The 24676-nt window shown below is 36.7% G+C and overlaps 2 protein-coding genes and 1 long non-coding RNA gene across 12 annotated transcripts; 1 reads left to right on the top strand and 2 right to left on the bottom strand.

Moving 5' to 3' along the window:
• Window positions 1–523: 523 nt before the first annotated feature.
• Window positions 524–14976, bottom strand: LOC100120614 (phosphatidylcholine:ceramide cholinephosphotransferase 2). Of its 10 annotated transcripts, XM_032599595.1 has the most exons (7): window positions 9777–10469; window positions 8016–8374; window positions 6853–7235; window positions 6567–6777; window positions 6207–6481; window positions 5943–6118; window positions 3127–5870 (listed from the first exon to the last, which is right to left on the bottom strand). In XM_032599595.1, the coding sequence occupies exons 2-7, from the start codon at window positions 8144–8146 to the stop codon at window positions 5715–5717; spliced, it is 1332 nt and encodes a 443-aa protein (XP_032455486.1). In that variant the 5' UTR covers window positions 8147–8374; window positions 9777–10469; the 3' UTR covers window positions 3127–5714. The 10 variants fall into 10 exon arrangements, with proteins under 10 accessions (XP_003427394.1, XP_031784345.1, XP_032455486.1 ...); XM_003427346.5 differs by lacking the exon at window positions 9777–10469 and having other exon boundaries at window positions 524–5870; window positions 8016–8422; XM_031928485.2 differs by lacking the exons at window positions 8016–8374; window positions 9777–10469 and adding an exon at window positions 12256–12532 and having other exon boundaries at window positions 2965–5870.
• Window positions 9450–12197, top strand: LOC116417129. Its single transcript, XR_004227398.2, has 2 exons — window positions 9450–9529; window positions 10638–12197. It is a non-coding gene; the product is annotated as an uncharacterized LOC116417129 (long non-coding RNA).
• A 4305-nt stretch (window positions 14977–19281) lies between the features above and the next one.
• Window positions 19282–24516, bottom strand: LOC100120590 (WD repeat-containing protein 3). Its single transcript, XM_016985232.3, has 14 exons — window positions 24060–24516; window positions 23778–23987; window positions 23492–23689; window positions 23257–23421; window positions 22668–22873; window positions 22458–22599; window positions 22199–22389; window positions 21867–22062; window positions 21224–21451; window positions 20864–21133; window positions 20528–20770; window positions 20284–20450; window positions 19981–20203; window positions 19282–19906 (listed from the first exon to the last, which is right to left on the bottom strand). Exons 1-14 carry the CDS (start codon window positions 24228–24230, stop codon window positions 19742–19744), a joined length of 2775 nt encoding a protein of 924 aa, XP_016840721.1. The 5' UTR covers window positions 24231–24516; the 3' UTR covers window positions 19282–19741.
• Window positions 24517–24676: the final 160 nt, after the last annotated feature.

Below are 24676 nucleotides of genomic sequence, written 5' to 3'. Positions count from 1 at the left end.
TGTAGCTGTAGGTCACTTGTCAATTGAATTTGCGCGCGAGACTGCGAACGTTACATTCCCAAAATTTTTTATCAATTCAAGCCATTTTAGTGGACACACATTTATTTCGCGAGGTTTATTGAGTTTTGTTTCCTTTCAAATGTGGAATGATAAAAAATGCCAAGAATATTTTTGAAAACTTGAAAAATGACCTTAAAACGAAAAGTAGCTGGCAAATTAAAAAAAAAATAAATAACTCGTTTTCCCGAATTCAGCGAATCCAAAAAATAGATGTAAGTAAATTTCATTGACCGCATTAACATGGTCTGGATTCAGAAATATTACGGCGTTTACCGTGATATTTCTAAATAGACAAAGATTTTCTATAAAAACACGCGATTCCGAGTTCAAACAGCTCGGAATGAAATTTCTAACCATCAGCTGTTTTTGATCAAGTCGACAAATTTACTACTATACAAAAAGTTCCTATTGCACGGAATTAAGGAACGCAGGTGAAAGAGCTGCAATAAAAATATATATCGAATTTCATGTGAAAGTATAACGTTTTATTTTCTCGAACAGATTCACCATAGCATTTTCGAGGTGCGTATACGATATATATATATATATATATATCGTATATATATGGAGGTACATTCATCTTTCGAAACGGTTTACCGCCGCGCTTTATCACCCATACCCGCATTTATAATTAATATGATCATCAACTTGATTAAACAAAGAGAACGATAAGCAATTGGTTATTTTGTGCTATAATGCATTGCTCGCGTAACGCGTTCACACTTGCCTCTCGTACGCTTTTTCTCTCGCTCTCTTGCTCTCAACTCGCCATATACTTATATTACTCATACACGCAACACGTAACCGCAGCACTGACTCTCTACCCCTCGCGCGCGACATACTCGCATATCGTATCAATAAGGTACAAAGCGATGCGCAATAATGCCTCGCAAAATTTATATCACACCGCTACTATATACAAAAATTAAACTGTTAAAATTCTTCGTCATATCTTTCCACATAGCATATACACTTCTATTGTACAAAGTCTTTGCTCTAAAGCAACGAACATTATATCATGTTATAATACGCTCCGTAAGTTAGCAAATTCAATTTTCCACGTAACATACAACACTATGAGGCGCTTGAAAGACTTTTTTTCTGCTTTAGATCAAGTCCGGGAAGAAACTATTGGGCGAGTGTACGCATTTCGAGTTATAACACGAGAGTCCGATTATATTACCGCACGTATAAAAAATACGCATCTTTGGCCTAGAAAATGGTGAAAAAAATATTGAGGCACCTTTTTTCTAATCATTGTACATATTTTAAACGATGCAAAACCACTTTCCAACAAGCCTTTTTTGCCTTGTGGCGCTGCATTCTCGGTCACTCAAATTCAATGAAAAATATAGTCTATTGTTCAACGACATGTACCCAATGCATGATGAGGGCACAAACAAAACATGTATATTTTACTGTAGGATAAAAGTATAATAGCCTTGATAAAAAAAAATAAATAAATAAATAAAAAATGAAATAAAAAGAATTAAAAAAATCATTTCAAAAAAGCATTCTTAACGATCTTATAATTTGAGTGAAACTTTTTTCATGTACTTTATCTTAGTAATATGGATTTCTCGCTCACGCCTTCAGAAGTTAAGTACGGATCGTCGAACAGTGGCTAGTTATCCTTTAATTTGAGGCCGAGAAAATTGTCACAGGGCAGTTTTTGTGTGTTAGAAAGTGCAGTTTTGTGTTGTTTTAAACATGTGAAATCGGAAAAAAATAGCCCGGGTGCATATCCTATTTTTTCCACCGTTTTTGAAGTCCAAGATGTGTAATTTTTTGTAGAATTCCCCATATCTGTCTTTACGTATAGAGAAGCCCATTAGGAAACATATATTCGTGATCACTGTGGTTCATGTGTGATTATACTCGGTGATTCAAGTGGCGCGTCGATAACTGTATATACCTTGTGACGAGTGGGAAATTTTATTTTTATGACAGAGAAAAATTATCGTCGAATTTTCGCTTAAAAAGTTATCAACAATAAAATCACGATTAAAATTTCTCGGAATACTATTGTGTTCCGATAACTCGGCATCAGTTATTCGAGCATACCTACGAGCGCAAAATCAGAGCTACGTTATAATCGCAACGGTTTGTACTCGCTCCTAAAGCTTCTCGCTCGAGGAGACACAAGTGTGCAGACAGACGTTGAAAAAGTACAGTCGTTTGTTTAATACTTGTGTATACTCAGTACGCCTACAATGACTTGAAATTTCATATCAATATATAACATCGAGGAAATAGCACAATGTAAGAAAAAAATTTTTTACTTTTCGAGCTCTTGACAGTATTAGTTCTTCAGAGCGTGAATTATAACATTGATAAATTATAACATTTCACGCTTCCAATAAGAGGAAGCAGACTGGCGCAAATCATACTTATGAAAAAATCATCGTCGAACTTTACGATTTTTCAATTGTGCCTTAAACTATGTATATGTAAATAAAATATGTACAAATATTATTTCTGTTAAACACCATTGAGCATGTGAGAAAATAAATTTAACACTATAAATATATCGTATACATATGAAAAATATAAAGAAGGATAAAACATTATTACGTAATTTGGTTTGCTGCAGTGTCACTATCATGACACTTTTAATCGCATTGATTGATTTTCAAACAGTAGAGAGGTTCTGGAAAGCCGAGTGTTCCAAGTAGCACGAGTTTTTTTTCTTATAAGAATTTTATTTCTTGTTCTTTTATTATTCAAATATGGCTGTAAATTTGAACTTACAACTGGCAGATGCAACGTATAAATTTTTACGTTTTTCATTTGTAAGTCTTTTTATACTTATATCTAATAAATTTTATGAATCTACATCAACAATGGAGGAACAAGACTTGCATACAATAGTTATAGTAAAAAAAGTTGTAATACAGCGGTAGATGGTTTTAAAGCTTTTTTTCTGTATTAAACGGATATCAAAATCCATTTGCTATATTTATAATTACTCGGCTTCCATCAAGACTTTGTTTATACATAGATGGTGCTGCTATTAGACCTAAAAATAATAAAAATAAAAAATCTTAATTGCAATAACACCGATAGTTAGTTTACAGTCATCATATTTATATTATATGTACAGACAATACAAGCAACATTGATCATCTCGAAAATTTCGAAATGCAATGACAAATGTAATTGTAACAAAATTTTGATTCGCTTTTGCAGATCTGTATGCACTTTATCTTAAGCCCTCTTTATCCACCTTATTTACAAAATTACGCGCTAATCTAGTTACTTTGCTCGCTTAATCATCTTTTTAACAAGTTACCAAAAAATATCTACACAAAATATATAGGTTTGTATGCATATATAATCGCGACCACGCGGGAATTAGCTATTTTATAAACTTTTACAAATTTGCACTTTTTTTATTATATTGATTAAACGGCAACTGCAGACACTAATAAAAAAACTTTTGTGACTAAATTACGATGTAAAACGTACAATCATAACTTAAACTGATTTACGCAATGTATTGATTGTGCATCTAAAACAGACTCTCCTTTCTTTTCATTGTTTTAAAATAATAAACAGCGCTTTAAATGTTATTAAAAAAAAATGGTAATGTTATCAAGCTAATGCATGACAAAGTAATTCAGTCACAACAATAACAGAAAGTGCTGATCGCTGTTGCACAGCAATAAAGCTTTTCCAATATTGGAAGAATGTCAACGTGTGCAACATGTACAAACATATGTGAATATATCTAACGCACACAAGCGCATATAATATGATATTTCAGCGAATCATTCTGAATTAACTTTGTATTTGCGAACGACACAAATTTTCATAATCTTTGCATAACATTCACTTGAAGTCTAACTGCATATCAACCTCATAACTATTAAACTATTCAACTAGTCACTTCGCTATCTTTTTTCTTGACTTAATATTGCATGTCCTGCCGAGTATGATTATTTTTTCTTCTAACACAGTTATCATTGTGTCGATGTAGCGAAAAATATTACACTTTTCTCACGACGTATACGTACACGCAGGCGAACTTCGAGACTCTACACAATGTTAATGGTAATACATCGAAATTTATTATTTTAAATTAATGTTTCAGCTTGGGAACTTTGTCAATCAATTATCATGGTTACTATGAATCAAGCGATATTTAAATTTGCGCTCATCCATAGAACGTCAACTTTTAACTCTATCAATCAAACGATACTTGTTGTTTTCCCACTACACTTAAAGTGTTTATTCCTTATTTTTCTTACTTTCTATAATCCCCAATCGTTGCTGATGAAGGCAAGAGCAGTTTCATTCACATACATCGAAAATATTCAAATTAAAAATGAAGGTAAGTTTGTACAATTAGTCGCAGTATTTCGCAAATTAGCGTTCTGTGCTTCAAGGTTCATTTCATTAGTATAACTTTAAATTGATTATCGAAGAATCCTATAATGTTCTTAGTTGAGATTCTTCTTTTCAATACTATTCTAATTATCTTGTATATATAGAACAGGTTGTATTTTTCAAAAAGCGACAAGACTTTTATTCTTATTACACGATTTCTATGCAAATGATACTCATAGAAAAACTTACCTATGCACAACTGGTTTCATTTTTTACTCTTTTTTTATCAACTGCCTAAAACTTTTAAATAAAAATAAAATTAAGAGTAATTTTTATTTTTTGTAGACTAAATAAATATACAATTTTTCGAGTAGTTAAGTCTTTCTATGAGAAAAGCAAAAGTTTACGAATTATTTTCAGTCATAGGATTGATTATGCGCAACATTCTTTACAAGACGATAGTCTGCATTAAAATATGTCTATATGAAAACATTGTTAAGCAAATACCAAAATGAGTTAGAATTTTAACATAATTGAACCACAAAGTAAAATTCGTTTAAAGAGTACTTTGCAATTGTGAAAAATTGTAGATAGAGTCTGCGACCAAATGTGATTGGTCCCATGAAATCGCAGAATCTAAAGATTGTGTATAATTGCTACCATTCATGAACCAATTCACAACTGCAATTGTATATTATATTTTGCATCTACAATCGATAATAGATATTTTACATATTAAATAAACCTTCGTTTATGTAAATCTTGCGCAAATCAATTGCATGTATCAGATTAAATCGTATTCAGAAGTGACGAATCATGAATGAACAAACAAATTGTAAGAGTCGATAAAAGTGGAAGGTGAGCTGTTCTCACATAAAAAATATCACAATTTGCTGAAGACACTACATTATATACTTTAATAAACTTCTCATTTTAATTATGAATGGCATATCACGTTCCACCTCACCAACTCTTCGAAAATTGATTGATATATACATTTTGTGTAAGATTTTCTCTACATCTACCACTGTAAACATTGTATCAAAACCAAGGAAATAGTCATAAAATGATAAGACAACAGGACCGTTTGATAGGACGGTTGAACGAGCACAGTGGGTTGTTGAGTTGTCCAATATATATTGAGGCATCCACAGAAATTTTGTATCTTCAACATTTTGTTCATGATCTAGCTTCAGAGTCTTGCGAGAAATCCTACATCGCAGAGGTTCCTCTGTTAAAGAGACTTCATATCATAAGTCTAAGTAAGTATGTACATCAAATATCACCGTGGAAACATAGGCTCCTTTACGAAGCTCAGACAGATATTAACTGTCTCTGTTAGGATGCTTGGCAAGCAATCGTCGAGGCCAGGGCAGAGGCCACTCATATTGTCGTGGAAGTGTACCACTTACATTCTTCTCAAAATATCTAAACAAAGGGAACCACCAAAGTCGAGCTAAGAAGTTATTCGGTCCATATTGCTGAAAAAAAGAACATATTTAGGTATACATTGAATAAACAACTTCTTTTGGGGTTTTTTGTAAGAAGCTTACTTTTAAATGTGCATTATTTGCCATTGTATGGTAGATGTACCATAATCGAGTGGTAACATAATATGCTATTATGACATCAACAGTGTAATGGCCATGAGAAATTAAAACCATGATAACGCCAACAAATGATGATATTCCAGCAAGCCAGTGAACTGGATGACATTTTTTGGGTGAATCTATAATTTCATTATTATTGATTACATAAAATACATATATTTTTTAAAGAACAATTTATTTTCTCAAATCTCTAACATTGTTACTCACATTCCTTGATGATCAGGTAGCTAAGTACCAGCACAACAGTATGTCCACTGTATATGAAATCTCCACAATAAGTGTGTTTTCCATTTATTGACAGTCCAAAACCAGAAATAAGTTGAAGAACTCGTTTTGATACAAGCAGGGGACTTGTGTTATTTGCCTTAGGACTACAGTAATAGGTTTTGCTAGACATTGGGAGAACTGTGACATACATTGTAATGCTCCTCATCATGTACAATAAACCCATCAATAGGAATATTCGCCTTACTACTATGAATCTATAATTTGATAAAAAGATCAGTATAGCTTTTGATGAATTATATTTAAAGTTATAGATAATATAATAAGAAATATACACTATACCTGTGTTTATGAAAAATTATGAAGACTATAGCAGAATTGGACATTATCATAATCAATATCTCCGACACATTGAGTGCCCAATCTTGAGCAGCAACATGATCTAAGACCACATCAGGAAGAGGACCATATGTCGTGCGATCAGGTACACGTTCGTGAACCATTGCAAGGGAAGCAGTGGTCAGTATGAAATTCACGACCATAAACAGGAATGCTAAAAATATCAGAGACTGAATTAGAAAATACTCTGTTGATGGCAACAGACCTGTGTACTAAGCATACTATTTACCAAAAAATGTTTTCCATTTTTCTTTGGGAAATCTGGGTTCTTCTCTGAGTGGAGCTGGTATGTCAATTTTAATAATGCCACTTCCAGAGCCATTTGGTAAGCCTGGATGTCGAACGTGTTCTAGACCATCTATTTTATCATCTTCTTCGTCTTCATAATAATCTGAACTGGACCCAACTCCATTCCATTTGTCTTTGCTTTTTATTGGTGCACCAGGAAGCAGAGGCTGCCTTTGATAAACATCACTGGATTGCGCCATTCCACTACTGGTGCCATCAACGGCTGCCTCAACGTCTCTATTATGTCCCTCTTCCCCTCCCAGTGGCTTATCAAAACTTCCGTAATCACTGTGAAGACTTGTGGCTTTAGGATCCAATACCATTCTGAAGAAAGAAATATTACATACTTAATTTTATTTAATTTTTCTAAATCTTTAGTAATAGAATTAAACGAGCTTCATGATAAAACCATTAATAACAATCAGGTTAAGTTTGGTCACAATTTTGAATGGAAAATATTCCATCTAAATTTTAAAGAAGAATATAAAAAAATAAAAACAATTCATCACTAGTGCATAAACACGCTGGAATTTCCTTGGCTTTGCTCAACTGCAAAACAGAGAAAATATGACTCAACGATTCATAGATAATTTAAGTTAGCTTATCTAATTTAAGTTACCTTACAGCGCTTGCTTAATTAATTGGGCCTTCATAGTTGCAATGGAATGCCCATTTCCAGTCAAACAACCGTTTGTGTGTGTACACACACACACATACATATATATGTATATATATATATATATGAAACAAAAATTATAGACCCGCTATAATGATTGTAAATATCAAGTTTGAGTAGAGTTAACATTTTATTGCATTTATTAATATATTCACAAGTTCTTGTGAATGTATTATCGATTATCAATAAAGATAAAATATCTAATGCTGATAACTCTAAATTTCTAGATAATATGTACAAGCGATTAGGCAGCAAGGGCGAGAAAACAGTTGAAATTTCAATAAAGATAGAAAGAGAGAGGAAGAGCTAGTATATGTAACTTGATACAGTGATGTATATAGGAGAGAGAATGAAGAAGAAGCAATAAAGATAATTACTGAATGGCATCTTGAGAAGCTACTAGAACATGGCCGCGTGCTGTTACTTACTCTCCTGTTACAGGTTGAAAAGCAACCGCATGCTGTGTAAAAAGTTTAAGTGTCAACCACTTAATTATTAACGTGGTGCATAAGATAATTGTTGACATGAGCCGCTGTAGCAAGACATTGTACGTTGGCATGTTTTGAAATTCATATTAAAATCCCAGGCAAGGCAACATGCTTAGGTCTTTCTTTCTTGGCATGAACTTTTATATATTTGAAGAATATTCATCATTGGTACATTGAAGTTGAATGTATCATCATTCTTGGACATTGTCTGTAGTACAAACACGTTTCACTCGCACGAGTCTTTCTAATTCCAAAATCACAGCGCTTATCCTACGGTCGATACTCGACATTGTCTTGTGCTGTTCAAACCAACAGTGGCAACAAGAATACAGAAAAAGTGTACACAGCTGTTTCATAAAAATTAGACTTATCAGAGGGAACAAGTGAAGATTTGGTGTAAAAGCAGTTAAACCAATGGCTGGGGTGATGAAAACTGGAGTAAGTACTTGGCTGTAATTTTGGAGCAGAAAATCGTTACACAGTAGCAGCGGCCAGCGCGTGACGTGCAAACAGCAGCAATCCCAAGTGCAAACTAACAAAAAGTGGCTCAAAGAAAAGACGTTAAAGAGAAGAGAGAGAGAGAAAGAAGTGCGTCGATAGGCGTTATCAGGGCTATAGGCGCGCGCGGTCTGCACAGGTGTAGGTAGCCAAGTATATCACAGTATAGGCGAATAACTGATGTATGTAATGTTTGATAATCATCAGGCTTCCCCATACCTTGTCAGTGCAGCAGGCAACTCGACCTTGACGGGTAGCCTTAATTTATGCATTTTAGTGCGATAGTAGGTAGGTAATATATGTGCGGCTGACAAGTGTCTGCGTGGTTACTGCGTGCTGCTGGCAGTTTCGTTCCGTCTCAATCGCACACTTAGCTCAGCTCAACACAGTCTGTTCTGTTTCGTTTCAGCGTCGCGCCACTGACACCACTTAAATATGCATATGCAATACACATACACGGACATACACTCTATAGGTATTTGGTACAGTCGTGCAGAAGCCGTGCAAGTGCAACTCCGCAGTGTAATTGGTCAGTTCAACGTACACAACATAACCACATTCTCTAGCTCTTTCTCTCGGATCTCGCCCCTCTATTACACAAAAGTATTTGCGGCGCTCGTGATGCAGAGTCCGACGAGGCGCAAATACTGCACAAGAACATTCCACTGGCGAGAGACAAGAGCGGCGATTAGACAACAAAAAGCCGATGCGATGATACGTAGTGCTGAGAGGCTGATGCCGAGGCTCGAGAGTCGAGAGGAGGGATGCGCTCAGCTCAGCAGTGGACACTGGCCACAGCTGCCGCGAATGATCGAGACCTAAGTACTCATATGCACCGCGGACAGAGAAAGAGGGAACAAGCGCCAGTAGCTCAGTAACGTATCCACAACACCGCACACAGACCCGATATTTACATGTGGGCGTACACAGAGCAGAGGCGGAGAGCCTTGAAGATGGTAAGAATTATACATATATAGGTACAGGCAGAGAGAGAGAGAGAGAGAGAGAGAGAGAGAGAGAGAGAGAGAGAGAGAGAGAGAGATACTTGGGAGAGAAAAAAAACTAACCAAACTTGCGTGCTTTTATACAAGAGTTTTCGGAGAGGGGGTGTGTGTTTGTGTGACGTGCGGGTGCATTAATAAACGGTGTCTAGAGGAGAGTTGTAGATTGGAGTTGGCGCTTTTTCGTGGCTTAAGAGTTTACATGAACACTGGGATTTCGTGGCTCGTGCGCTCCGTGCTTCCTCTCAGCTCCGCGGGCCGTGTCAACACTTTTCGCTCGGCGCAGAGTCATGTCACACACTACACACGCAGCGACAGCAGCCGCAGCCGAACTTCCTTCCTGCGCGCGCTCGGACGTCGGCCGCGACTGCCCCCGCGTCCCGCGTCGTGTCTCGCTAATTAATATAGCCACTTGTAAGTGTGTATGAGTTCTTTCTCGCGCAGCAGACTCGTCGAAGAAGTATACATCGGCAGAGCGACTCACGACAGTCTGTATTGTAATTGTAAGTATTACGTATACTTTCGCTCACCAGCCCACTGTCAACTCCGAATTACGCCTTTTCCGCGTTGAGGTCTCGCGCCACGCACACGACCAACGGCGGCGACGAGTTCACTAAATCCTCTTCCCCGCCGCGCGCGAGCTCACGCGCTATATACCTATAACTTATAAGTATTGGTATTACACTCGTCGTACATGCGCGCGCGCGCGCGCGCACGGCGCAAGCGAGCAAGCTGAGCAATTTGCATGTGTACGCAGTGCGCACACACCTGCTATTCCTGCTATATAACGTATACGTATACACACTATACTAAAAATGCAGTTGTATTGCCTTTTGCCCGCACGGCGAATGGCGATATTGACGACTTGACGAGTCGAAGTCCCGAGTCGCTGCTCACGACCATAAGTACTCGTACAGCAACGAGGCGGCGCTGCTCAGCTTTTTCCAGTGCGATCTCGGTGCACATGTACCGGCGCGGTACGGACTAGTTTACTAGTCTGCGGCTCGTGCGCCTGCGCCGTGATTTTACCTCTTAATTCTTATTTTCGTCTTCACTTTTCCAGGCCTTTTCTACAGTCAAACGGAAACTCCGGAGTCCGGCCGCGAGCATTCGTCATACGCGATGGCTGATGTGATGACACATCGTACGCTCGCCAGTCGAGCCCTACAACTTGCGAGTCGACGAAAATGGCTGCCGATCAATGATTCTTCTTTTCGTCATTTTACAGCGAACCGCAGTTGCTGCGCGTGTTCACCAACGCCCCGCCTTGGAGTTGCCCGAAATAGCGCGAAATCGCGCAAGGCCGTTCGGCCATTACGCGTTGTTTATCAAACAAAAAGCCTGCAGCTATTATGCCTGTACTTATTCATTCGCCCGTGTGATCAGTTCATCCTCATCGGTGTGATGTGATCCATAAGCTATATATATATATATATATATATATATATATATATATATAGTGTATACACACTGCAGCATGCTTCGCGAACTTAGATCGTTTGACTGCAGAGGCGCGCTTTTCAGCGCGGGATTTCAAGTAAAAGATTTACTTACTCATTCTAGCGATGATAAAAAAACTAGTTTGTCCGTATGCGCTAATACGACTCGTGACTCACTCTCTCGACATCAACTCATGTGTATCAATAAATTATTAATTTAATCCATCTGCACAGGATGAAAAACTACAGCATCATAATATTAGTTATATTTCAAACATTTTAAGTGCATTACTTCACCAGATGAGAGAAAACTGCAATTTTACTATTTCTGAAGACAATAATATTAAATGGGCGCCGCAAACGTTGTAAGCTGGTTTTAAATATAGCGTAGAAGACTATAGTCTACGTATAACGAACCGGAAACGATTGCAAGCATCCAACTCAGAAAAGCCATATTTCACAGACGTTTCGACAATCTCCTCGAAATTATTTCAATATAGAGCAAACATCTTTTGAGAACTGATGGCAACAGGGACACTCGAAAGTCGAATTCACCTGATGTATGTACGCTTACAATAAGTGCGCTCGCTATCTCACAACGTGTGCCTGCGACCCTTATCAAAAGCGGCGCGTGCAGAAGTTTTCACCAGTATTATGAATACTGAAGCCTGTATGAGTATATAATAAGATTTTGGTCAACGGCGTTTCCCAACGAAAACATAATTAAAGATTTCGTGGAAGTATGCGAGGAACTCGCCTTCATTTACGGCGGCGGCGACCGATAGTTAAAAAGAGATTATGCGCGGGTTTCACCCGAACAAACCTGTGTAACAAATGAATAATCTCGAGCGTCCTTTGTTGTCGTCGAAAGAAAAGAGGAATCGAGAGATTAGATAATCTTGGAAGTAGCAGAAACAAAGATATCAAAGCGTCTGGGTATTTATAGGTGTACTTGTCAGTTGCGTAGGTGCATTGCAAGTAAGCGATTTATGCGCGCTGCAGAGCTTTGGACCTTTATTCGGCACGTTATCGTTAAAATCGCCGATTTGACAAGCTGCTGGCTTATTTGCAGTGGCTTGTAGAATGCGCTCGTGAGTCAGCCGGAAGGAGAAAACAACTCGCGATTTCAGTGGCGATGAGAAATAAATGGCACAGAGCGCGGGGATAAGGAAAAGGAGCGAGCGCGCGTATCGTGCGAGTCTGCTCGAGGCAAAGTGCGGAGTAAAAATAAAGGGGACTCACCTTGCGCTTTGTGTGTACACCGGGAATAAAAGTAAAGAAGAGCCGCACGCGCCAAGAGGCAGCGGCTATACGGACTCTCGACTCGATCAGAGGCGGCGGCGCATCGCCGCTGAGCGTTGACGTCTGTACAATCTGTACTACTTAGGTATACACTGCACTGTTGTCTGTTACACGCTGCACGCGCGCACGCCGAATGCGAGAGCGCAGAATAGAAATCGGAACTATATCGAGAGCGATGCTGACTCGTAGGAAGCCTGCCGCGCACTGAGCCGTCAGCCGACTAAGTGCAGGCCGAGCGGCTGAGCCGAGAGAGAGAGAGAGAGAGAGAGAGAGAGAGAGAGAGAGAGAGAGAGAGAGAGAGAGAGAGAGAGAGAGAGAGAGAGAGCGTCTCGCTACCTATATTATAAGTATATGACAAGCGGAGCGAGCGGCATGTTCCCGCGTGTTGATAGCTACAAGTACCTGCGCAAGGATTTACGAAAACTGTACGAGAACGTTGAACCTAGTCCGCGAGCCGCGTATAAGTTTCGTATAAGCCGCAGGAATAAATACAAGCATAATTGCAGAAAAGAGTGAGAAGCCATTCTCAAGGCCAAAAAGTTTTCAGCAGATTTTCCACACAACGTCAGAGGCACACCTGCTCCACATAACGAGATTAAAGGCACGGCCAGATCTTTATCGGATAAGAATTTTGATGGAGCGGCTAGCGCGAGCGGGCGCGCATCTAAGTATATCTGTACCTATGTACGTCTAGCCGCACGATAGAAATATCGGCTCGAAATCAATGAGTGCTTTTATTACTGTATACACGCGCACGTGACGTTCCGCGCTATCGAGGCGACTTTAAAGTCTATAAAGCTCCATTATGCACTACTGCGCACAGAATTCCTCAATCAGCAACCTTATTATATAACAGACTGGACGCGCAGTGCATATAACAGCGCTATAACTTTTGTTCAAGTGCAGCTTATAGTTTACTACTGCGCCTACACTTACGTGCACGAAAATTGCACACTGCAGTCGACCCCTTGTGTTTCGCTTGACAATTGTAAATGCTGTATTCGGAAACAGCGCAGTTCGCAATCGTGCAATCTGCTCAGCGTATATAATATCTCGCGAGGTTAAAAGCGAGACGCCATAAAACTTGATACACTAATTTATTCACGCTTGCAAGTAGTAAACCGATACATAACGCCGCTACACGTCTTGCAGCGAATAATATGCAATATCGAGATCGCGTAATTAGGCGATGTTTTATTATTATCAAAGTCCAGTTTCAAACAGTGCAGCCTATATATAGGTACATCACGTTATAACGAAGTGGAAAAAACTAATCCGCCGCGTAGTCGATCACAGCTGACGAGGTCGAAACTGAGAATTGGTTCCATTCAAGCTAGAATGCGATAAAATACAGGGGTTTCCTAGCGTGCCTTACGCGCGCGCGGAGAGAAAAAAATGAAAAACAAATTGAAGGTGCAGTACGTAGTGGTCGTTTGTTACACACACACACACACACACACACACACACACGCGCGCGCGCGCGCGATATGCAAGTCTAATTAAGGAACATGAACAATTTCGTTGCGAACCGCGTCTGGAATAGTTCGATTTTCACCGTAAACATCGACTTGGCCGGTGCGAACTTTTGATTTGATGACGTGCTGAATGATTCAAGGACAACTGGTATAGGCTCTGAGCGGGAGCGTCCCAAGGCGCTATTCGCACCAGTGAAATAGCTTTGCGCAGATTTAGCATCCTAAAATGGTGTCGATTAATGTTTTTTGAATTTTAATACACGCGCCTTTGAGTAAGTTGAAGTATTTATTGATCTGGACGAATTATCGTTGGGGATATTACGACGCGCACATCATCCTTCACCGCACGATTATGGTTCCTATATATGTATACGCATAACGAACCTGCAATATCAATGTCAATGTCAATATCGACTCGATACACACGTGCGACGTAGCCCTTCTACAACCTTTCGCCGGCCAGTTTGAGCTTTCGTTCAAATGCTCGGAGGCTGCACGTGAGCAGCTATATATAATATATGTATATATTGATTTTAAAACAAAAGCTGGCTGCAATACAGATAGCGCTCGACCCGCACATATATATTATGATCCGTAAGGCCGGATGCGAGCGGGTGCATCGTCGTGGATGGAAAATCCGGGAACGCCGATCGAGTGGGTCCGCGGTGAATCAAGCTCTAAATTTATCTGTATGCAGCAGCAGCGGAACAGCTGAGAAGCAAATTGACCGGCGGGCCGGCTCACCTAAGCAGGGCCTTTCTCCAGCGGTAGTCCGTCTCGATGACGAGCAGCTGCAATCTCATTGTATAGCTGCGGGATTTCATCCAGGATGGCATTTGTCTCTTATCGGTCGCGTGCGCACATCGCTGACTCGCACGGCGGCGAGTATGTACCTTCCGTTCAGCTGCGATTCTCCATCCTATATTTAATCATTGATTCTCGAGTCCCTCTCGCGCGGCGGAACAAAGAGCGCTGGTCGGCGAAAAAAGAGGAGCGAGGTCGATCCGCGGTGCCGAGCTCTCGAGCGCGTGACGCCGCGCGAGGCCGTTCACGAAAAACAGTAATAAGTATAATGCAGGACGCCGCGGGGGCCTCGACTCTCGCCCCGCCGCGATCTGAGCACGGGACACACGAGATCCTCTCGCGATCGGCGGTGCGGAGTGCGGCAGCGGCGCTCGCCGTCGGTGAACTGATCAACTGATCCGCGGATCCGCCGATGACAGCGCGACGGCGGCGTCGGCAGCACGCAAGCGCGACCGAAAATTCGCGCACGCCGATCGATTTTCGCGCCGCGTGGAGAGAGCGTGACGTCATCGGCTGCCAGGAGCACATGCTATGGGAGCGCGCGCAGTCCCATTCAAGAGCGGACCTGCGTCGACCTTCGACTACTTATTCCGCCAAAGGCCAAGGACCGTCGCCTATGTACATACTTACTGCACCTATTCCATTCCCTCTGCAGCGCAGCTCGGTGTTATACTTTCCTCGTGGTTTTACTTATATATATATATATATATATTATAGTCATTTTGGCAAGACTCCCCCCACCACCCCTCCACCTTGGCCCCCCCCCACCAAAACACGTAAAATTCTTTCATTTTTCTGTTATTTTCGAAAATCTCAAACCCCCCCCCACCCCCCGCCTGGCGCCCCCACCACCCCCCCACCAAATAACATGACTGCTCTCTGCGTTATCGGGCTTGAGACCGTCATACTTTCACAACGCTATTGCGTAGTAAAATAAGGCCGCATTAACAGTCCAATTAAATACAAATTTATAACATATTATGATTAAATAGATTTAAATTGGATAATATTAAATAGAATTAAGGTTTAGGTTAAGGTAAGAAGTATCAGTTCCAAGAGAACCAGATATTGAAGATCTACCTCTAATTTTATTTAAGTTATAAGATTAAAGTTAATTATTAATAACGTGTAAATAAGTTAGGGAATAATTGAGTTCAAAGAACCATCAGAAAGTATAATCATTATAGATGATTCACTGATTGAATAAACAACAAAATGAACAAGATAAGCGAGATCAAAGACCTCGATGAATTTTCAGGTAATATGAGTAGTCAGACAGAACTAGAGAGACAGAATAAAGAGACAGTTTTCCACACCACCCAAGGGGTACTGTCAAAAGTACATTTTATTAGTCATAATACAATGTACTTTAGGCGCGTTGATTTTTTTTGTTTTTTTTTATTTTATTGTATAAAAATTACCAATAATTTCATATAATTTCATGACATGATCAAATTATATAAAATTATGGTTATTGGCAAAAATGAATTATGTTCTAAACTTCATGCATTTGTAAACAAAATGATTATTATTGATTCATTTTTATCAATTAGAATTTTTATACAATAATCTAAAAAAAAACCGTGGAATCATCGCCATGAGCCATATAACCACGGGAGTCTTAGATACCAACCCTCCTCCCCTAAGACTCCTCCTCATACCATCCTCCTTCCTACAAACACTTTTACTTGAAAAAAGTTTCTAAATGTTACAACTAATGTACTACTATTTATTTACAAAATTAAATATAATTTTTGAACAGGGTACAATTTAAATTGAAACTTTTTTCATGTAAAAGTGTACAAATAATCATTAAATATTTTTAAGTTAACTAAGTATTATTACATCATGTCCTATAATAATACAAAATTAACTTACTGTATTACTATTAATGATTATTTGTGTGTCTGTTCTGTGCTGTTTTTGTGTTATGGTGTATGAAAAAGGTTTTTAAAAAGAAGAATTTTAAAAATGAAAAATATTTTGTGACTGAAATTTTGATACAATATTTTCGAATAATATTTATGATCGTAATAAAAAATAATAATTTGTAATGAATAATTTGTAAAAAAAAAATATTGATTTTGTTTTGTGAATTGTATCTATGATAATAATTGCTTATTTAGAAAATTATGAATTTACATAAATAATTTATGAAATAATATTCGTACTTTCATTAATTACACAATTAATTTTGATTGATATAGTTGAGAATGTTAGCTATATTAATTATATATTCAACATAAGCTGCATCATCATTTTTCAAGGAATCCGGAAGAAGATCATGTGTTCTACGAAATTTTAAAATACATTGAATAGTTAATGTAGTTTTAGTTGGAATTTGGTCTAAACTTATAAATTTTGATGTTATTTGAACTTCGTCAAATATTTCGAAAAATTGAATTCGTGAATGTAATCTTTTTAATTGATCTTCATCATATTCTCTGATCAAATCATTTAAATAAAGTTCATAATTTACTTGCTCTAATTCATGTTCTTCAATTTGATTATTTAATGCTCGCAAAAAGTTTTCATGTGCTTCGTTTTCTATTGGAACTAAAGAATTTTGAGTTGGATCGCACTCCATTTTTAAATATTTGTGGATACAGCTATAATATCATTAAAACAAAAATATTTTTTTTATTAAATTAAAAAAAAATATATATATGTATATTCGTGCAAATTAAGTATAAACTTCTAATCGAAAATTTCATTCCAAACTATATTTTCTATTTCTGAATTGTTTTCACTTTCGTTTTGAATAAACAATCGATTAGGATCTTTGCATCTAGATAATGATACATACAATTGTCCATGAGAAAATAAAGGTTTTTTTAAGTATATTCCTACATTATCAATAAGAACATTAAAAAAAATTAAAATTAATTTAAAAAAAAATATATATATAAATTCAAATGATGAATTTCAAGCGTCAGAAAACTTCAAAAACTAGCTAAAACTATTTTAAATGCCATTAATAGTAGAAGTTCAATGTTAAACAATACTTTTACTTCCAGTAACAGGTTTTCTTATACAATAAGATCGATCATTTTCAACCATCCAGAACATAATTATCAGTTCATGAAAATAAAATTTTGAAGATAAAATCACACAGAAACTACAATAGGGGGTTGGCGAGCGAAGCGAGCAGGGGGGCGGAGCCCCACTAGTATATATATATATATATATATATATATATATATAACCACGCGGTGCTTTCATTGACCTGATTATTCGCCCATTATAATATATTTCGTCGTCGCGATTTACTTCCGTTGCGTTATGCGACCCCTTATTATTTGCACTTTGCGGCTGAAGGCAAATATTTCAGCAACTGCGGCTTTCTTCGGATCGGACCCGAGTGAAATCCCGGAAAAAAATGTGCGTTCGTCTTCCACGTGAAACGAATGGGTATAAGGTATAAGGTATAAGGGGAGATGCGCCCAGTACTTAACGAATTTGACTATGACTTCCGATTAGGATATTGAAAATTGCTCAACCTGGAGGATTTGCTTGCTGTTATAGGGGCTTTTGATGTTCCGTACGCTGGTATCCAAATGGGATACAAAATTGTAAAAGCTATTATTTTTTTGGATATCGAAAAGTGTCGCCGAGATATGGATTGGGGAAGAAATTGTGCAATATGTGCAAATTTCATCGAAATCGATCGCAGTTTATCTTTTCGGCTACGGCTATTGTAGGTGTTTGAAAATTTGCGTTCGAAAATTTGCGTTCGAAAATCAAACAATCGTCGTCGTGGCAATCCTATGTCTCGGTTCAGATTGGGAAAAAAGTGCGTTCAGACGACTTGAGTTCAAACTAAACCTCTATGGAGGTAAAAGCCATTGAACTTGCCTATAATATTGATCTGCCAAGAAGCGGGAATTATCTTTTGACGACTCCAAAAATGCGAAAAACAATACATTCAAAATCAATCTTCAGAATTTTCAGTTTTTTGTAGGATTTTCACATTCTTGACGATATAAAATAGGGTACGCGTACGACTACGAGCAATTTAAAATAGGGTGAAAATCAACGATGTGCTCGGAGTTCGTGAACGCGTACATCAAAATATTATGATTAATTCGTTCATTAGTTTTTATAATATAAGCAAAGGCAATGAAAAATAAAACATCGCGACTGGTATACGACGTTCTCGGCCGTCGGGATACGTTGTTATTCCATTCAGCCATCGACATCATCTCTTATATTTCTGTTATTACTTTGCTTTTGAACTGAAATTATAAATACTTGAATTTTCTAAAGTTTGAACAAGGAAGTCGTTGATTATCCCCGTAGGTTGGAGTAATCAACTTTACTCTTGTGTCGCTCTCGAGCGACAAACTACACCCGTGCGAGAATCACTTACTTTGCGCACTTTTATAGAAATATATTAAATTCCGATTTTGTTACAAATGTATGACAAAAATGTCTGGAACTAATTAGACGCGGGTTCAGATTGATTACTTAGACTTCGACAACCCAGCTTTCCGGTTTTATAGAATGTAAGAAACAAAAACGTTTTGATTCAAAGAGTTTGTATTGATAGGAAGTTGAATTCTTTTTTATACTCGACAAATTTTTTTCTCTATCTTATTTAAAAAGGGCAAAATTTATGATTGTGATCATAAAGTAAAGATTTCGTTGTATAGCTCTATACCTTAGTGCAAAAAATAAATCAAAACAATTTTTAGTCTATGAAAGATAGTCTTAACTTTTTTTTATGAATATTCTTAAACAAAAATCAATATTTCAGTATAGTAGTAATAGTAATAATAGTTATTATTATTTACAAGTAAAATAGTATGGCGCGCAACCAGGGGGGAAATTTGGCTTTTTCTAGCGAGGGCCTACGGCGCCCTCGACTCCCACTCGTACGCGAAACATCACCCGAGTCTGAAAAAGCCACTCCCCCTTATTCTACACCGTACTTTTCGTGATAAGTGCATGAATATGCCACTCCATGCATTTGAATGGAATAGGAAATTCGAGGACTAAACGTTTGTGGAAAAAACTACTCCCTAGGGAGGAAAACATTTTTTCCTCCCGCTGCTAAGAGAAACTCGATTTTTTATTCATCTTAGATGCATGGAAAGTGGCGTTTTTCATGCATGTGTCATAAAAAGTATTTTTTTTTTTTACAAAATTCATAAAGTCATAATAGCTCTTTTCAGAGCTTTTTCCTTGTTTTTCCGCTTGCTGTTTTTCTTCTTTTGAGTTTTCGTAGCCTCTTTAAACAGCTGAATTCCCTCATTTTCTTCAATTGCACGTTGCATATAAGCCATTCCGTATAGATTGAATCCAAGGGTATCCTGCGTACAATTGTTTAAATTAAATATTTTTAATACCATATATCGAGTAAAAAAAAAAAATAATAAATCCATACTCTCAACGACGAAACTTGTTGTAGAGCAAGAGATTTAATTTCTTCAATTTGAGGTAGAAGTTCTTGACTGGCGATAATTGGTCCATGATGTGCTTGAATTAAACTCAATGTTAATTTTGCTACGATTTCTGCTTGATATTGACTTTTCAATAGACTCGGTAACATCCTCAGAATTTCAGACGCAGCCGAATACGGCAGTAAAAATAGAGCTTCGTCGAAATCGCTGTGTTAAAATTATTTTAATATACAATTCATATTCAACATAAAAAATATATAATTATAATCTTAAAGTTTATTATTTACCTTGCGCGAACTCTCTTGATGGTTTCCAATAAAAATTCTTCGACAGTATTGCACTTGTATGCTTGCATTAATAATGGTAATGGTGGCATTGGATTGGGTGGTACAACAGTTGAACATTCTTCTTTGTACGCTTTGCATATGTCCAAACACTCGAGGATTAACTCAGCCTTGAAAATTTTAGATTATTTAGAAAATATTAAAAAGTAGCATAACAAACAGCTGATTTGCATAAAATATTTTTTACCGCTTTTTCACTGTTAACTGTTTTACGAGTGGGTAAAATTTGATTTTTTTGACCTTGAACCGCTGTTGTTTCGCCTGTTACTAATTCATTTTCTTGTTTTTCTCTTTCCTCTTCTGCTTCATCCTCTAGAACTAAAATTTCTGAACTTTTTTCGTAAATACGTATTACTTTGTCGGAACCACAAGAAGCAGCGTAAACTCCGTTAGGTGATACGGCACAGTTATATGCTTGTCCAGTGTGACCCTAATAAAACAAAAGTTTTTGTTATACACTTGTAATATGCATATATGGCTTTACAGTACAACACAATTAAATTATGTAGTAGAATTGATTTACTTGTAATGTAACGATTTTTTGGAAATTATCAGCATCCCATTCCTTAACTTTTCCGTCTTTTCCACAAGTAAATAGGTAATGAGTTTTTGGCACAAACGCAATTCCTGTTACAGAATCGTCATGTGCGAATAATGATTTATGACAATCGCCAAAATCTAAACCCCAAATTTTAATGTTACGATCGGCTGAGCCAGTTGCAATTAATGCAGAATCACTGGAAATATCCATGCATAAAACTGGTAATTTGTGGCCATATAAAGATACAAAGAACTAAAAAAAAGAACAACATTATACATATTCTTGATTAAGTGAAACAAATTATTTATTGTTATAAAAAGAAAAATTTTTAATAATTCTTACTTTGAATGTATCAAGAAAAAAGATCTTTACTGTTGAATCTAACAATGCAACAGCTACAAATCTATTATTAGGACTTATTCTGACGCAAAGTACACTTTCTTCCAGTTTTAAAGTTTTATAGTGAATTACAGAAAGTACTTTAGCTTTGCTTTCACTTTCAGGATCTTCAACAAGCTCGAATTGCCAAAATTTTACGGTCTTATCTCCCCCACCACTGACAACACCTTTCTGAAAAGGATTTTAAATTATTTACACTTAAATAATTCATACTTGTAATATGAAAAATATCTGCCCCTCCCCTCCAACCCGAACAGCACGACAAAAAAAACATATTTTTCCTAAAAATTCGTTTAAATTAAATTTTAATAAGCAAAAAAAAAATTCTTTTAATCAAATTTTGAAAAGTGTTTCGTTATTGGTTTTTAGGATTAAAAAGTGGCCTTTCGATCGAGAGTGGTATTGAATACTATATGCATGCAACACGGGACAAAAGTAAATTGTTCTCTTGGATGATGATTTTACTGTCCTTAACAAAAATATTTTTTCTAGGGGTGCGTTTTTTCGCTTCGTCGGGAAGTAAACGCACGCAGGGAAAATGTGCTACTTTTGACCCTTGTTGCATAATTTACTATGATTAATTTACCAAAGTTGGCAATAGAGTAACGCTCCATAATTCATTTTCATGAGCTGGTATTTCTTCTAAAATGTCACCTGCTGCAATGTCTATAATTAGCATTTTTCCACTCTTCAAACCAACAATTAAATGTCTATCACCAGGTACAAATGTAAGACTTAATGCATATCCACATTCCACTGTTCTTAAGCATGTTAGCGTAGGTCTGAAACAATACATAGATTAAGTTACTTGAAAATTTACTTATCACAAGATATGGCTACGTGGAAGGTTTGTCCTATTAAAAAAGAGGAACTTAATAATTTTCATTGTATGATATTATTGTTACGTAAAAAAAATACCTGTTCCATAATTTTACAGAGTCTCCACTAACGGTAGCAAATGCTAAATTATCTGAACTAAAACAAACTGCTCTAACTTCAGTTCGATGACCATGAGAACTTAATGTTCGAAGGAGTTGTGGTTCAGCAGTTTTTTCTGTGACTGCTAAGGAATGGAGCTCAATTGTGTTGTTGCTTACATTTGTACATATCTGAAAGAGAATACGTTTTTATTCACCTTTGATATTGATAATTCAGAAAAAAAAAGATAATAACTCACTCTAAGTTCATCTCCTCGTCCCATAATAAGATCTAGTGCTTTTGCTTTGGCAGAAACTTTTATAACTGAGAGTCTGTTAATTTGATCCCTTAAGATTGTATCTAATTCAGCTTCCTGTAGTTTCTCTTTTATCTTCTCATCACTGTTAACAATATACATAAATTGGAATAATTTACATGAAACATACATTTTAATACAATTTTTACTTACGAAGCTGCTTTCTTTTTTAATTTATCCAAACGTTTTGATTTTTTCGTTTTAATTTGATCTTCAGGTAAAAAGTGGAATAACTCTACTGTATTGTCAGTACCATGACATCCAACAATTTGTCCACTGTAATCTGCTGTTAATGAATTTATTCGTCCTTTGCCTACCCTCACGATATTGCCAATTTTAACACAACGCAATGGGTATTTCTAGATTGATGTTAATAACATAAATAAAAAGTCAGTTAGTTCATTTTGTATAAAGTTGTTTCTAACTATGATTGCATTGAAATGAACTAGCAATGGCTTAAATACTCAATAAAGTTCCACTAACAAGCTTGCAGGATTTGTTTTATATGAAGCAATCAATTTATTTTTTAACTAAAATACTTGAAAATATCTATAAATTATGGTATTAAAAATATGAATAATTTATTTTAAGCCAATGATCATTATAACACTCATTTCATTAAGTTAAAAAAGGTTTTAAATTGATTGTTTGCATAAGAAAATTTCTACAAACTTATTAGTATAGTTTATTTTATTTAGCTTTTACGAAGCTTGTCTCTTTAAAAACAAATTCCTATTTTTACCATGTCTGCTTCATCGCCATCATCTTCTATGGCTAAATTAGGTAATTCAATATTACCGTCTGATTTTAGAGCATCAGTAAAATAAATTTTCCATATATGCAATTCACGATCATTGCATCCGGATACCAAATACTCGTCATCTTTAACTAATGTAAATCCCCAAACCTGTAATAAGATTTAGTATTAAAAATAATATCTAATCAATATGAAGATTTTTAAAAAATCAAAAAGTTACCTCGGAACGATGACCTATAAGAGTTTTAAAATTATGCTCATTGTCAAGGTCCCAGAATTTTATAAATGTATCTTTACTAGAACTAATGACAATGTTATGATCACGCATAAAGGCAACTTTAGTTATAACACCTTTATGTCCCACTAATCTACATATTCCATTTTCTGCAACAACGTCCCAAACAATGATATCCGTATCCTGAATTATAATTTAACAATTTAATGATACATTAATGCTTCAATTTTAGTTTAATTTACGATAAATTGTGGAAGTTTTGCAAATTAACCTTTGATCCTGATACTAAATGATGTCCTAAATGATCATATGCCAGGGATGTGACTTCAGAGTGATGTCCAACAAATACACTCACATTTTCAGCCGAACGCAAGTCAAAAGTCTTCACAGAGCCATCATCATAGCCTGCAGCTATCTGCCTTTTATTGGGAGAAGCAGCTAAGCATGTTACATTAGCTTTTTCACCAGATAATACTTGCACCTACACAAGGAAATCAAGAAATTGTTTAAAACCAAAGTATAAGAAAGAAAAAATTAATGAACTTTTTCATACTTTTTCTCCAAGACGAAGATCCCAAATGTAAACATGTTCACAAGCACCAACAGCTACAAATCTTCCTTCCTGACCTTCTAATGTTACAAATACTATGTTACAATTACTATCAGCTATTAAATTTATATTTCCTCCAGGAACGTATCTCAAATATTGTTTGGTAAGACCCATTGTTCTTCTTCGCAGTGTGTATATATATATGTATATATGTATATAAATAAGATGTAAACTTTTAAGTTTTTATTTGATGTTTAAAATAAGTGTTTTCAAAATCTGGCATTATTATAACATGATTAACTAAAATTACAATTGTACATGGCAATTTGCGAAAAATAACCCACGTGGTTTTTCGTTTGGTGCAGCCCGGCATATATCGCCTGCTCAACTCTCCAACACATGCCCGCATGTGGAGACTGGAGTCAGTTTTTGTACACATTGGTAACATAACCTATAAAAATAAAATATATATATATATAGGTATGTATTTATGTGTGTTACACGGCCCATGATCCAACATACAATATATATACCTATATATATATATATATATATATATATACATACATATGCACGCACACACACAGATAGATGGCGACATGGGGCGGGATCTTTGAATG

Source organism: Nasonia vitripennis, chromosome 4, assembly GCF_009193385.2.
Source record: "Nasonia vitripennis strain AsymCx chromosome 4, Nvit_psr_1.1, whole genome shotgun sequence".
Lineage (NCBI taxonomy): Eukaryota > Metazoa > Arthropoda > Insecta > Hymenoptera > Pteromalidae > Nasonia > Nasonia vitripennis.
This window is presented reverse-complemented; position numbering and strand designations above follow the sequence as displayed.

Excerpts from the sequence above, each read along its gene's own strand:
- LOC100120614 (XM_032599595.1), bottom strand. The coding sequence starts at position 8,146 with ATGCCAACGTACAATGTCTTGCTACAGCGGCTCATGTCAACAATTATC. Across the intron at positions 6,119-6,206 it reads CTACCTGATCATCAAGGAAT|ATTCACCCAAAAAATGTCAT; the intron begins GTGAGTAACAAT and ends ATGAAATTATAG. Across the intron at positions 5,871-5,942 it reads CAAATAATGCACATTTAAAA|CAATATGGACCGAATAACTT; the intron begins GTAAGCTTCTTA and ends TCTTTTTTTCAG.
- LOC100120590 (XM_016985232.3), bottom strand. The coding sequence starts at position 24,230 with ATGGGTCTTACCAAACAATATTTGAGATACGTTCCTGGAGGAAATATA. Across the intron at positions 23,988-24,059 it reads ATCTTCGTCTTGGAGAAAAA|GTGCAAGTATTATCTGGTGA; the intron begins GTATGAAAAAGT and ends TTCCTTGTGTAG. Across the intron at positions 20,451-20,527 it reads CAGTTAACAGTGAAAAAGCG|GCTGAGTTAATCCTCGAGTG; the intron begins GTAAAAAATATT and ends AAAATTTTCAAG.